The sequence below is a fragment of the Euleptes europaea genome, chromosome 6 (assembly GCF_029931775.1).
Source record: "Euleptes europaea isolate rEulEur1 chromosome 6, rEulEur1.hap1, whole genome shotgun sequence".
Lineage (NCBI taxonomy): Eukaryota > Metazoa > Chordata > Lepidosauria > Squamata > Sphaerodactylidae > Euleptes > Euleptes europaea.
Genome location: NC_079317.1, coordinates 48,467,600 through 48,483,119, shown reverse-complemented (window position 1 = coordinate 48,483,119; position 15,520 = coordinate 48,467,600). Strand labels below are relative to the sequence as shown.

The following is a 15,520-nucleotide window of genomic DNA, read 5'->3' as shown; positions in this document are numbered from 1 at the left end:
TTAATGTCTTCTGCATGACATGAAAGTTCTACATGTCACAAATGCAGTGTGACACGTTTTAAATGACCTGTCACAAATGCAGTGTGACACATTTTAAAAAGTGAGTTTCAAAAGAGAAAAAAAAGATTTAATGGCTTTAGCAGATCTTGACTGAGAAACCAGGTGTTTTCCATTTCTCTTCAAGAAATTCTCTGCGCAGGCAATCAGTCTTTTAATGCTAAATGCCAGTCTCTGTTAGGTTTCCAGCATCCATCTGAGTGAAGAGCTTAGAAGAAAAAATGAATTTGAAAAATTCACTGGGGTGTATCCTACTGCTGTTCGTTCAGTGTGGACGAAGGACAAGCGCAGAAGAGGTCCTTGAACTTGCCAACGCTCACATGCTTTTACCAGGAGACTATTCAAGGCTGCTCAACATTAATACAAAAGGTAATGAACAAATGTATATGTGGGAGAGAGAGAAATTTATTAAATTGGCTTTATCCTATACTTTGATTATGTTCATCATTATAGTACCAGGGTGGTTCCTGAAAAAAATATTCTGTTTGTTCTGCCTTAATAATAATATAGCTTTATGGGTAAGTACATATAATCATTTACCAAATGATAACATACCAGATAGAAACTTAACACTTGCCATTGTAGCTCACTACTTAGTAAGCCCTTCGTCTGTATTGCCCTACCAAGCTGAAAGGACTTCGGCACCTGATCAGAAGTCTGAAGAATCAAGTGAATGAGAAGATTCTCTTCATCATGTGGCAGGACAATACAGATGATCAGCTTACCCAAGTGGTCACACACAGCATCGTAAGTTGCTGCTTGATACATGGTCTTCATTCACCTATGAAACAAGTTGCAACAACATGTTTACTCTTTAAAGGCTCATTTAACCTTGAAAAAATCAAAGGGTACTGAACTACTTACATGAAAAATAAATTTTCTCAGTCCAATCGATTTTCTCAGTATTCCTTAACACAAAATCCAAAATAATTAACTCAATACACCTTAACTCTATATAAGTAACATTTATGTGAATGGTTTTGTATGCTTTGTAGCACAGACAGTTTTGGGGAGTGGGTCCTTTCTTTATTTGGGGCACCTCACAATATTGTTCCGCATATGGTCACAAGTAATTTAATCTTTACTTTTGTTAGTCCTACCTATAAGAAGAGAGTTGAATGGTGTACATACTTCAAAACACTAGAATGCTGTCAGAGCCAGCCATTTTCCTGGATGACTTTTTAAAAAGATAGGCCTATCAATGGCTATTACTCATCACAACCAAGAATACTTATAAAGTTCAGAGGCTGTATCCATTTAAGTACCAAGAGATGATGGTTATCCCCATCATTCTCTGCTTGTGAGCTTTGAGGAGCACCTGAAGACAAAATGGTCAACTATGAGTCTTAGGCCTGACGTAGTGTTTGTTTGTTTGTTTGCATGCCTGACATTCCTTATTTGCCTCTTCAAGGCCCCTTTCCATTGATTTCAATAGAACCTGAAAATACTACGTGGACTTTGAAATGCATAATATTATGTTGCAAATTCTGATGGGAATAATACTTTTTCCTATATTTAAGTGCAAGTACTTATTCTTGAGGATGGTTTGCAAGCCAAACAAAAAATGATATGAAGTGTTCTCTTCTCTCCCATTATGCACAGATTATCCATGGGACTGCAGTGAAATTTTTAAGCAATCTGAACAGACTTCCAAAGATGGCATTTACATCATTCAGCCAGCAAAGGAGCCCATTGGTGTATACTGTCATATGCAAGATGGTGGCTGGACAGTGATTCAGCACATTACTGCCAACAGTACTGTGGACTTCGATAGGACCTGGCAGGATTATAAATATGGATTTGGCTCCCTTAAAGACAACTACTGGTTAGGGAATGAATATATGCACCAGTTAACCAGTTCTTCAAGACCATATATGCTTAGGGTTAAACTTGTTGACCTAAATGCTGAAATCAAGTGGGGAGAGTATGAGCCATTCCTCATTGAGGATGAAGCATCTCAATATAGGATCAGGCTTGGCTTGTACAAAGGCAATGCTGTTGACGCTCTGACTCAGGATACAGAAGCATATCTTCATGATAACCAGAAGTTCACTACAAAAGACAAAGATAATGATAACTATTTTCAGAACTGTGCCAAACTGGAATACAATGGTATTCCTGGTGGAGGCTGGTGGTACGATGCTTGTGCTGGAGCAAATCTGAACCGCAGGAATGTTATATATTGGCAGAAAGACTGTAACAAAGAGCACATGTGTAAATATGCCTGGATGATGGTCAAGCCAGCAGACTACAGTCAGGACTCTGCCAAAGCTTGTCCTGCTCAGAAAGATGAACTGTAAAAAATGCTGCAAAACTGAAATCAGCTCCTCAAGTTCTGATCTGGGGATGGAATAGAAATGTTCTATTTAATTTGCATGTAGAAACAGAATGTTTCATTGGGTTGTATGTTTTTAAAGGTATAAATTAAGGTGTAACTAGTACAAAAAGATCAGATAACAAGATATGAATAATGAGCACCCCAAATTTTAATGTTTGCACCCTAACAATAACTCCTGAGTGATCATCTAACCAAGAGGATGACCTACATATTATTAATGTAGTGGGTGAGGTAATGAGAAAGCATATTAATTGTTTTCATAGACCACAGGATGCCTGGAAGGTTATTGGGCCCTGTGAACATAAAGAAATATCATATAAAGTTAGCAACTGGAGGAACACCAAGACAAGATTTTTAAGGAACGTGAATTGATCATGGAGTAAATAAACAATAGCAGTTACATACATCTTAAATTAAATAGGATGGAAAACGGGAAAACTAGCATAATTAGTGAGATGCAGCTTTTATTTCCCTTGCTATTTTCCACTATTTTCTGTGATTATGTATTTCTTTTTTCCTAGCTTTCTTTCATCCTCAGTAATCCATGCTAACAATGAGTTTTTCAGCTGCCGCTGTTGTCTAAGAAAGGAAGCAATTCCCTGGAAGATCCAACGCTCTGTATGTCCCTTTAGGCCAAACTTATATGAGATGCTAGAAGACTTGTAAGCAATCCTCCAGAGTGCTTTTTAAAAATTAGTAAATAGCATCCATGCCCTCCATTTCACACGGGAACTGCAGGAGAGAGCTTAAGCATTTCCACTTGCATCATTACTTGTGACTGCAATTTGCCCTCCAGAGCTGTTACTTGGCTATTGGGGTAAATATGAAGGACACCTATGTGTGTTGTGCCATCAAGTCGCTTCTGACTCATGGCGACCCTATGAATCAATGTCCTCCAAAATGTCCTATCTTTGACAGCCTTGCTCAAATCTTGCAAACTGAGGGCTGTGGCTTCCTTTATTGAGTCAATCCATCTTTTGTTGGGTCTTCCTCTTTTCCTGCTGCCCTCAACTTTTCCTAGCATGACTGTCTTTTCTAGTAACTCTAGGACACCTATATGTTGCCTTATTTCCCTAATGGGGCAGATGACAGCAACAGGGGGCTGTTCTGATGTCAAGGGCGGGGGAATGGGTGAAAAAAACTAACCCCCACCCTTGCCATGGTCTCAGTCCATATTTGGTGTGTGTTGATGTTATTTTCCAATTTAAAAAAATGGTTTAACTGTTTGAAAGTAGCTGTTTATTGAAGTGATGAAACAGATGCTTACCAACAAAGTTTCTCAGCACAATATATCTATCTTGAGTGTCAACACAAAATATGTGTGATTCATGCAATAAACAAGTAAATAAAATTTGAGGAACCTTAATTGTTAAGGTATCACAGCAGTTTTCAACTGTTAGGTGCTTCAAAGTAACCGTGCCATAGTTTTGAAGAAACCTAGTGTTGCTTGTCTTGGAGAGAGACTGCCAGACTGGATGCTCCCCTTTAGTGATTCATCATCAAACAGCATACTTCATAAAGGGAGAGCAAAATGGTACCCAAAGACATGGCTTCTAAGAACAATTCTACTTTTTCAGTGTTGATCAAGGATGGATGAGCAAATGTGCAGATCTGAGATATGGATCTAACAGTGGACAGGGATGTATACGAATGTCTACTAACCTATTGTTTTGGAATGTGGCTATAGATTGTATCTTTCGTGCAGAGACTGATGCAAATTCATCTCATATTTATCTCATAGCAAATTTATCTCAAGCAAATTTATCGCTTAGAGAAAATGTTCTATAGTTTAATTTTTAAAGACATAGAATAATATTTGCTTAATCTGCTCTTTCCTTTTCATTAGCACTTTTGTTTAATATTTAAGTCAAACTTTATTTTCTTAGATTTCTCATTATCCTTATCTTTTGCATTTTGTTTCCTTCTCCCAAATTCTGATTCAGATGAAGTCAAATTTCTTTGTATCATTATTCACCTTTCTTATCTTAGAAAAAGTGTATATGGTCACAGAATTATATAAGCACAATGATTATTTTTAAATTCTTGCTCACTGGCAAACTCAACTACTTTCCCCACCTCCAACAGTGCAAACCTAAGCAAAGCTGTCCTTTAAAAGTCAACTTCAATGGACTTAGGAGGGTGTAACTCTGTTTAGGGTTGCAATACAGGTTGTCTGACTGCAGATCTCTAATTATATGTTCCAGACTGGGGTTTCCTCTCAGTTCTTTGCTGTGTTCCCCAACACTGTTGGTATGTAAGCAAAATGGTTATTCTTATTAGTGAAAACATACAATGGGATGGTTCGGAAGGAACCCTTCCACATGCAGATGGTAACTCACAGAAAGGCATAAAACAGATATGAATCTTGTGCTAGAGCATTGAGCAACAAACCAGTTCTAACAATGTTCTTCTTATTCCACAAGAGCTTATACAACCTCTTGCGGAAACATAAGAACTGATATAGAACCTATGGCACTTTGTGCTTGTGTAAGCTCTTGCTCAAGTATTTTAAATGATGTTAAGGCTCCCCCCCTCCACTCAGTTCTTTGGCTCTTACCCAGTGATATTTTATATGCAAAAATATAATTCGGTACTAGGGTTGTGAGCTCCAGGTTGGGGAATACCTGGAAATTTTGGGGGTGGGACCTGAGGAGGACAGGATTTGGAGAGGAGAGGGACTTCAATGCCATAGAGTCCAATTGCCAAGCAGCCATTTTCTCCAGGGGAACTGATCTGTCGCCTGGAGATGTTGAAATAGTGGGAAATCTCTGGCCACCACCTGGAGGTTGGCAGCCCTATTCAGTACAGCCTGGTTCCCCATTTGCTCAAAGATTAGCCCCATTCATTTCACAGAGGCATGTCAAAATATTAGGAGGTGACTAATCTCTGGGTATTTAATTAATAAAATGTCTGCTGTAGTGCTTTGCCTTTTATTTTTAGGATTTTCAGCTACTAAAAATCTGTTACTTTTTAATGGATTATTTAACTTGGCATTATTCAACTGTATGTGAAATTATGAACAAGCTCATTTAAAGCAGAGTTCAGCAACATCTAGAAGAATTATATAGCATTCATATGCACTTTACTCAAAGGTATGCCCCAGTGAATTTGACAAGACTTGCCATATGTAATTATATATACGATGGCAGCTTTAGCTAAGCAATTATAATATGGGGAGATGTAGCCCCTTGTGTGTGATGATTGTTTCCTCCATTCTTTCCTAATAAACTGAAAATTTTTAGTCTACAATGATCACCAAATTTCATCTAATCCAACACCTCAGAGGAATCATTACATTATATTGTTAACATTGATCATTGGGTTCATATTTGACTTGTATTGGGGGAAGCTTGTAATTAAGCCCTGTTGTGTACATCTGCATTGGTATGTATGTGTTTACACAGATCACAATCAAGATAAAAGTAAGCATATTGAAATCTCATTGGTATCAAAGGAAGAGAGTTAAATATGATGTGTGTGTGTGTGTGTGTGTGTGTGTGTGTGTGTGTGTGTGTAAAGTGCCGTCAAGTTACAGCTGACTTATGATGACCCTGTAGGGCTTTCAAGGCAACAGATGCTCAGAGGTGGTTTGCCATCGCCTGCCTCCACGTGGGCTGAGAGAGTTCTGAGAGAACTGTGACTGGCCCAAGGTCACCCAGCAGGCTTCGTGTGGAGGGGTGGGGAATCGAACCCAGTTCTTCAGATTAGAGTCCGCCGCTCTTAACCACTACACCATGCTGGCTCTCTTAAGTATGATATAGAATCTATTAACATTGTCAGTCAAAGCACCTTTTTGGAACTACTGCTTCAGAAGGTAAGTCAAGAAACCAAGACTTTGAGTGTTCCTTCATGTCAAAATTCCATATGCATAGTTAGGGAGATGGTTGACCGTCCTAGACCCTTTTTAGGTTTGAGTGGACAAGGTTTTTCTTTAAACTTTTTTACCTCTGAAGTTCTAAAGTGCCGCAAGGCTGTGCCAAGTAGTCCCCCCCACCACCACATATGTTGATCGGTCATATGATTAGTCATAGCATCCCAGCATGAGATAGAATCTCCAATTTCCTCCAACTCAAAGGTGAGGGGGTTTGAATGGGCATTTGGCATGCAGCAAATACATCTCCCTTGACCAGCTTGACCAGATTTTAATGGTTGCTGACTTGTGTCATCAGTACAACCAAAAACTATATGCGAAATATTTTGAACAGGCAAAATAGAACACTAGGAAGGAACAGGAGTGAGAATACTGTTCTGTACTTTGGAAACCCTGACCAATACTGAGGAGGTCTCACGGGGTGTTATGCAGTCTGTGATTCTGTACTGTCTTGGAATTCTTATGTGCTTTTGCTGACCATCTGTGTATTTATAAGGTATCAGCTTTCTGGGCATCTCTTCCAAGGAATGTCTCATCTCTGCTTCAGGAATCGATTAAGCTGGCATGGGAAGGAGCCACATAAATCACTTATTCTGCTTGGTTCTTTCTTTAGAGTGGAATGGGATCTAGCTACAAAGAAGCAGCTCCTGTTCAGCTCTGATACTGTTTACAATTTTTTTGTTCTAATCTACAGCAATAGTCTACTGTTCCTAGCCATTCCAGTTCTACAAGGAAGCATATAAATATTTTAAACAAATAAAGACATAATTAAGGATGGTCTCGTCCTTCTCTTCCTGTTTCCTCAAAACAAAAACATTCCCTTCCCCCATTATTTAATTATAGCATACAGGAAAGCAACAAACACATTTCATTTTTAATACAGTTCCGGATATTTACAATGTATCCCAGAGTTTGGCAGTGTAATGTCTCAGTTTTTAGCAGCATAGGTTGAGTACATACTTAAACAGTTACACTTAACTGATACTTTGGCATCCATCACTGTGAAATCTTATACATCTACTCAACAAACAGACCATAAACATAAAACATTCCTGTTCAACAGAAACTGGTGATAAGAATTACTTCCCATTTAACTTCAGTAGTAGAAGGCAAAGCTTTTTCATTGCAGCTAGCAGAAACCTTTTTACGGTCTTACATATTTTGCTGTTATTACATAGCTTGTGCCACAGTAGTGCACATTATTAAAACCAAGCACACATATTATACACATATGTATGCTTGATCAAATTCAAAACAAGCCAGGAAGAAAAAACACAATGCATACACTATACACAAAAGATGCTCTGATGGTGCTTAAAAAAAAACAATCAAAGGTTTCTATAATAACCTGCACTTTCCTTTAACAATTATATGCAAGAGCACCAAAAACAATTGGCACAATACAAAATAGAATCAATCATATTGAACCCAAAATACACATTTTTCACATTATTGTACAACTAGTTTAAACAATATCTAATCCCTCTGCAAAAGATGGGGAATCTTTTGTAAATAACTCAGTTCAGTTATTTACAGCGCTGTTTAATTCCTTATCTGTGGATAAACCTTTTCTTTCCCACTATACCCAGCTATTACTATAAGTACTTAATGAGGTCATAGGAAGCAATGATAAATATATAATTGCATTCATGAGATTCACTTCGCAATCTCTGAACTGTTCAACATGACATTTCACAACTCTATTATTACCATACTAAGCTATATGTAGATGATGCAACATGGCGATGAACCTTACACCCAAACTGTGCACGTGTACATTCTTGAACTCTAGATTAGGATAATATTTTTGTGATCTTTAAGCTGCAGTCGAATGTCTGAGGACTGCACTGTCAGCTAAAGAGCTACAAAACTGAATTTATCCCATGAAAGTGTAGATCTTTAAAGTTCTGGAGCTAGCAACCAAGACTTCCTAGTTGCTCCTTAGTACTGGATTTCACCTTAGTTTCGGATTGTGGACTTAGCTCCCAACCCACAGCCTGTGTACACCAGTGTGTAACTGGAACTCCTGCAGGAATGGTCTTCTGTATTTGCTTCAATGGAAGAGGTGATTCCACATATGAGCAGCATCCCATGGCATGCGCTGAACTGAACAGGGAAACCCTTGCTAGCAGAGAGCTCTCTGCGCACTTAGATCTCCCAGGTCTGCCAATAAAAGAATGGACCAGGGAGCTGGGATAGATTTTCTAGGCCTTTTAACATTTAAAAACGTGAACTCTCTATTTACTTGTATGTATAAATATCACCTTATTTTCATACTACATCGTACATTGTAATACTGCTGTGCTTTGTGCCAGTATTGGTTTACTTTGATAGCTGATTTTGACTGCAGTTCTCAGATCACTTACAGTCTAATCAGATGGTCATGCCTACGACAACACAAAAACTATGTGTCATAAATTCTTTTCTTTATGTACAGAGGAACTAAAATAGCCATCAAATAAATATTTTTCTTCCTCCTATTCTGGCAGAAGGGACATAGCTTCAGCAACTTGTGGCTGATGCTATGTTAGCTACTGCAGGGGAATATGTCATTCAAGTATTGAAACCAACAATCCAAAGGACAGAGAAGTAGGTGAGTGGAATGTTCCCTTTTTCTGATTGTCTTAGTCTTTTCAGTTTGACAACGCTAGATGATGTCAAGATGATCCATGGAGAAAACTGACTAAAAGCCATTAAATGAATAAAGCACCTGTAAAACTCTGGATAAAAAGGTGCATAAGTTCTAGACTTATGATTGTGAACATACACATTTTAAAAGCCTGACCTGTTTCATCTTTTAAGTAAAACCCATATTTTAATATATGAACTGGAGTCTTGTGGTAAACTAACAAAATCTTATTCCAGTATAAGCTTCCATGGAGCGGAGCCCACTTCTCTGGATAGTGGGTTCCAATCCAAGAAAGCTTATATTGGGATAAAATGTTGTTACTCTGTAAAGTGCTACAAGATTCCAGTTCATTTTTTTGTTGCTGCAATAGACTAACAAACCTCTGGAATGATTTTAATATGTTATTTGTAAACAGACCAACAACCCATTTAATTGATTTCTTGCACCTGCTTTAAAGACTAGAGAATAAAATTCCAATCTCAAAAACAATTGCCTATCGACAAATTTAATGGCACTAATACCTTTTAATGAGCCTCCCCTATAAGTAAGTGAAGTTCAGATCATCACCTAAGGCTGCAATGCTCAATATGCATGTTTGGATGTCCCATAGAAATTGAAGGGAGGCTGTTCAAATGCCAAGTCAATATAAGAAATAATGTGCCAACTGCATGCAGAGGTGTGAAACAGCCTTCTGTTTATGGGTAAAGTGCCATCAAGTCACAGCCGACTTATGGAGACACTGTAGAGTTTTCAAGGCAAGAGATGTTCAGAGGTGGTTTTGCCTTGTTGGTGTCCCATCCAAATACTAATCAGGGCTGATTCTCCTTAGCTTCTGAGATCTGACAAGATTGGGCTAGCCTGGGCTACCCAGGTCAGGGCTTACTGTATATGTATTTGGGATCAGTGCCAAGACAGTTATCTGGCAAGGTAACAAAAAAGTTAATAAGCTATTTTTTCCCATAGAAGCCATATCCTAGATTGCAGCCATGAGAAATGTAGTCAGTTCTGTAATGAAAAGTTCACACTAATACGTTGGATTTAAAAAATAAAATAAAACTCCTTCAGAACTATCCAAGCATGGATAAATAAAATTCAAAGGGAAATCAACTGAACCCTTCTTTGCAGTTGGCGTTCTTTGACAATGTTTGTGATGTAAATGGCTTTTCCATTTTCATAAGACATCATACCATATACTCCCTACAAGCCTTCTCTCTGTTGCTACAGAAAAATTAATGATCCAAACATAGTAGCATTGCAATTCAGTAAAAAAAAAAAAGGTTTGTCTTCTAAAATCTTTAAAGTCTTAACACTGGCGTTTTATTTCCTTTTGTTTCCACCCAATTAGGATACAGTTTTGCAGAGTAAATGATTCAAGCCTCTTTTCACTGGAAAGCTCTAAGTAAAGTAGACAAAGCTTTAGATTTGTGTGTGTGTGTGTGTGGGGGGGGGAGTACAGAGTTACTTTCCAGACAGACGGATCTGATGAATTTACGGGTCTATTCCATCACTAATCATTAAGGTCCCTTATTCTTTATCTGGCTGAAATGTGGACAGGAGACCTTCTATAGTGACATTAATACTCTTCCATTTAGTATAAAAATGTTCATTATTGTGGCAGCTCTTCATAGCCACAAGGATCTACCATCATCATACAAATTGTGCTTCTTGTGTCTCCAGACATGCAAAACGACGACTTTATAAAGAAAGAATTGCAGCCAATTTACAGTGCTTGGCCAAAATCAATTATTTTTTCAAACTCTTTAATTTAAATTTAAGGCAGCTTTGTATTACCCTGCCAATATAACTTTTCTTCCATTTTTTTCTTCTTCCACTGACAAAAGAGCAACAATTTAAAGGTTTTTCTGAAAGTTTTGTTACAGAGAGCATAACAGATTGGATTAACAGTACTATTCACATAGCATAACCAGTAGCCAAGGTGCCACAGTGTCGGAGGAATACAATCTGAGCAGAATGTGGAGACCAAAACCATTATATTATAGGGCGTCCAAGTGATTATGAAAGCTAGAAGAATGGCACTTAAAGTCTGTGCTGCTTTACGTTCCTTAATAAGAACCATTCTTTTTCTTTTAGTGATTTGATGGTTTATATTTGGATCCATGCTTTTGATGGAAGGGTCCTTGGATAAAGAAGCAGAACAAGGAGTGATTTTTACTTTTCGGCAGCCATTGTTGGTTTCTGGGGTTCCATCAGCTTTAACCACCAAGCGGAATTTATAAGCTACGCATTTGTTACTTTTTTGAACATGGTCTTTGGTTGGTGTTAGAAAGTATTTCTGGGTTTCATAGTCGATTTCCCTAGACTGGTCTTTTATAAAAGCTTCCCTTTTCTCTTCTTTATGCTCTTCATCATTGGCTTTTGCTGGGTTACTATAAGCTACTTGAAAGACGGAATCAGAGGCATGTTTATCCTCCTCTTCTGAGGATGCATAGCTGCTGCAGGTGGTTAGCTGGTCTGCCTTAGACCAGTCATGACAAGCATTTTGGATCTGAGATACTTTTGCTGTTGCGGAAGTACTTCGGCTGGATGAAGACCATGAAGCCTGGCATCTTTCCCTTTTGACCAAATTTTGTTGCTTGCAACTAAAGCAGGACTTTAGAAGAGCTTTCTGAGGCTTTATCATTTCAAACTCAGCCACAGAATGGGACCCTTGAAGTTCAGCCAGGTCCTTGGTGCGTTTTTCAGTCTCTTTATAAATACGGCAATACAAAATTGTCATCACTGAAACTGGGATATAGAAAGCCGCAATTGCAGTACCGAAGGTGACAATGGGTTCATACAAAAATTGTATCTGGCATTCTCCTGGTGGGACAGTTCGCTCCCCTACAAAGTACTGCCAACATAAGATTACTGGTGCCCACAGGACAAAGGAAATTAACCAAGCTAGGCCAATCATAATGCCAGCCCTTTTGGGTGTGCGTTTAGCCCTGTAGGTCAATGGTCTTGTAATAGAAAAATAACGGTCAAAGCTGATAACTAGCAAATTCATCACTGAGGCATTGCTAGCTACATAATCCAGAGCTAGCCACAAGTCACATGCCAGACTTCCAAGAGACCAGTGACCTATTAATATGTAGGACGTATAAAGATTCATAGAGAATATTCCAATGATAAGGTCTGCACAAGCAAGACTGAGTAAATAGTAATTGTTCACGGTCTTGAGTTGGCTGTTGACTTTGAAGGATATCATTACAAGAACATTCCCCACAATGGTTATTAAACTTAAAATGGCTGTTACAGTAGCAATGGTAATTACTTCCCAAAGACTGTGTCCTTCTGGATGTTTATGGTTAGTAGTTGTACCATTGGTTGAATTGTTATAGATTTTTTCTTCCATCCTTTTTCTTGGTGTGTTAACATCAGGCTCTTAAACGTTGCTCTAGATTTTTCATGTTGCTTTGAAGACACCTTTTTAATGAGAGAGAAAGAGAGAGAAAACTCATTAAACAATAATGGGTTGCTGCTAAATTTATTTGCATAAGAAAACGGTGAAACCATTGTATAACTTCAATTTTAATTACCCTGAATTTGAAATATGTTAATATTTTGTGACCCATTTTCACATACAAAATAGTCACAGTGACACCTTTTATCAGATAAACCTCCATTTATTTTGTATTGATTAAAAATATTATGAACTACTTTTTTCACTTTAAAAGTCCACAAAGCAGTTTTAGTAAAACCAAACTACAAATAAATAAAAACAATATATGACAACAACCAGAGGCAATAAAAACAGTCATAATCAAAGGAAGTAGAAAATGACAGATGAAATAAAAATTTCAATAAAACTGTCATAAAAGAGAAAAAACATTTTCAAACATATGGAAAATAAAAAAAGTATTGGTAACTAAAAAATTAATGTAGATGCCTGGGCAGAGTATTTCATAACCAGGCTGCCAGTACTGAAAATGCTCTCTTTCATTGCTATCTGCTTGATCTCAGATAGAAAGGGGCCTGGGAGAAACTTGGTTGGTTCATTCTCTTGCTGTTAGTATGCAGGATGCTTACTGATGCAGAATTCATCGGGCAAAAGTCTCATGAATAGTTTAACAGAACTATTAATCCAGCTGTTAAAAGGAATGATTAGGTGTGTTTTGGATTATTCTCTCAAGATAATGTAATAAAAACTATCTACATGGGACAGAAGTGATGTAAAATAATTCCTTAATTTTAATTTAGTATGATCAGATTTGTCTCATAGATTGTTTGTTTTTCTGCCATTGTACATAAAGGCACAATCCATCAGGTAGATGTGCTTGAACCCACTTATTTTATTGGTCTTAAACACACGTTGCTCAGAGCTGGAGTAAATAAACCTTATAAGGACATCTGTGAATGTAGCAATTGTGTGTAAATATCAAGAAATTTTAAACTGAGTAAAAACAAGTGTTCCGTATTGACTCAAGCTGTCTCTTCTTCATTTCATTTCACTGCACTGTACATCAGAGTAACTATTATTAAATAATTATGCTAGGACCATACTGCAAACAATTTTTAAGGAACCACTGTAAGATCTGGAAAGTTACATGGGAATTACTGAGAAACAGCTTTTGCAAAGGGAACAGGGAAACTAACAGGTCAGCCCTAAACCTGGATGCCATCACATCACTGGTGGTAGTGCAGAACTGGCATTGCTCACTGAGAAATGCCCCCAAAAGACCCAGTTCCAAGAAGGTGGGAGTATAGCAATGGTACTGGAGTCCATAATGACACCACAGACAACCCCAATCATCGAGACGCATACTGACAGCCCTGTATCAACCATAAAGGGAAAGAGCCAATCAAAAGACTGATGTTGGCCGGTCACCCTGTCGTCACCCTGCTCTCAACAGAACAAACAAGGGAAGGGACAAAAGCAACAGAGCACTTGCTGCTGTATGGAGGGTTGAGGCATGTCCAGTGGGAGCCCTGTAACTGCCTCATACCTAGGATCTATGCAGATGAGAATTAAAATATTTTGAAAATGTTCAAAATCTTTTGACAGATGGGCATACAGGGAAGGAAGCATGGGCTCCCCAACCATATCATTCCACTCATTTGGCAGAAGAAACCACAGTGGAAAAGCCACAACTTTCCCACAGAAGGGTTCAGGTCCTGGTGGTGTCTCAAGGAGCAGCTTTTTACAAGGGAAGGGGTACACAGACATTAGATAAGCAAGAAGAGAACACGCAACTACACATTCACAGATGTCCTATCCCCAGCAACTCACTGAAGTGAGGGGGTTTGAGTCCCACTAAGGGGAAACTGGAATAAAGCAAGGCTCACATTCTTGTTATTCAGCAGCAAAACAGGAGGAGGAAGAAGCACTAAGAATACACTTCTGAGCATTCCTGTAACCGCACACCCTGTCGCATCTTGGTGTATTATACTGAAAAGTTTAAATGTTCTTCAATTTTTTCTTTTATAATATCTACTCAATAAACCTTTAAAGATCCTTACTTTGTACATATTTTCTTTAACATCAACCTTCATCCCTTTATCTGCTCACTGCATCCGTACTTCTTTGCTTGTTGCCCAGCTTTCTCATCTCCCTATATTATAAAGCTTTCTATTAATATTCCTTGCCTATGCTTCTGGAGTGGAAGACAATATGTTCCAAAGCGGAACAGTAAGTCTCCCTTTCATTTGCTGCTTCAGAAGAAGCACTCTTAATACGATTTTATCATCAAGTTTTGACTGTTTAGCTTGGAGATCTTTAGCTATCCTCTGGGATGGTTCCTATGGAGGATTTCCATGGATGGAAGCAAGGGCGATTTTTGCAAATTCTCTCCTCTCATGACAGACCTCTGACTCTCCCCTTTGTGCTGCTTCTGGGGTTCCCTTGTCCTCCAGAAGCAGCTTTTTTTGGGGGGGGGTATTTGGAGATGCAGCAGGAAGGGGAAGTGAGGAAGTCACACTTTGTGGATGGAAACCCCATTTGTGGAAATTACTGGTGGATCCAAGTCTGTGCCTGCAACAAGACAATCACGTTTCATGAAATTGAATTGTGCCATACATAATTTCTGCTGGTAGGTTAGTATTTGGATGGGAGACCACCAAGGAAGTCCAGGGTTGCTGTGCAGAGGAAGGCACTGGCAAACCACCTCTGTTAGTCTCTTGCCATGAAAACCCCAAAAAGGGGTCGCCATAAGTCGGCTGCGACTTGACAGCACTTTACACACACACACAGGTTTGTTGCAGATAGAACAAAGTTGTCAAATATTAAATATTGCAATGTTTTTATAAAATTCTAGAACTCAATTAACAACTAGTATACGCACAATCAAAGCCAGAGGAAAATGAGTACATCTCAGTGACAATCATGTGTATTTTGAGAATTTATCATTTGTGCAGGGGATTAACACTCTCTACATACTTATGTGCAGAATAGTTTTAACAGCACTAATAGTTACTGTGCCTTATGCTACCCAACTCATTCGGTTACTTTATACAAAATGCACTGGGAAAGAGGAAACTGAGAGACCGTGTGAAATTGGGATTTCCAAGAGAATTGGTATTGACTACATGGTGTAGTTGTGTCCAGCTGATACCTACTTGAAGCAATTATGTGTATGGATTTCTACCTATTCTGTCCTTCCCAGAACACTTTTATTGTGGATTAGTT

General features: G+C 38.4%; 2 protein-coding genes across 2 annotated transcripts in view; one reads left to right on the top strand and one right to left on the bottom strand.

The window, feature by feature from the left end:
* The first annotated feature begins 278 nt into the window (after positions 1-278).
* Positions 279-2,357, top strand: LOC130479401 (fibrinogen-like protein 1-like protein). The gene is made up of 2 exons (XM_056851793.1): positions 279-426; positions 1,660-2,357. Exons 1-2 carry the CDS (start codon positions 279-281, stop codon positions 2,355-2,357), a joined length of 846 nt encoding a protein of 281 aa, XP_056707771.1.
* An 8,296-nt stretch (positions 2,358-10,653) lies between these two features.
* The window catches only part of CHRM5 (cholinergic receptor muscarinic 5), a 95,939-nt gene continuing 91,072 nt past the window's right edge, over positions 10,654-15,520 (bottom strand). Inside the window, exon 2 of the mRNA XM_056851761.1 lies at positions 10,654-12,321. Coding sequence (XP_056707739.1) covers positions 10,667-12,250 — 1,584 coding nt within the window. The 5' untranslated portion in view covers positions 12,251-12,321 and the 3' untranslated portion in view covers positions 10,654-10,666. The remainder of the gene's footprint in view (positions 12,322-15,520) is intronic.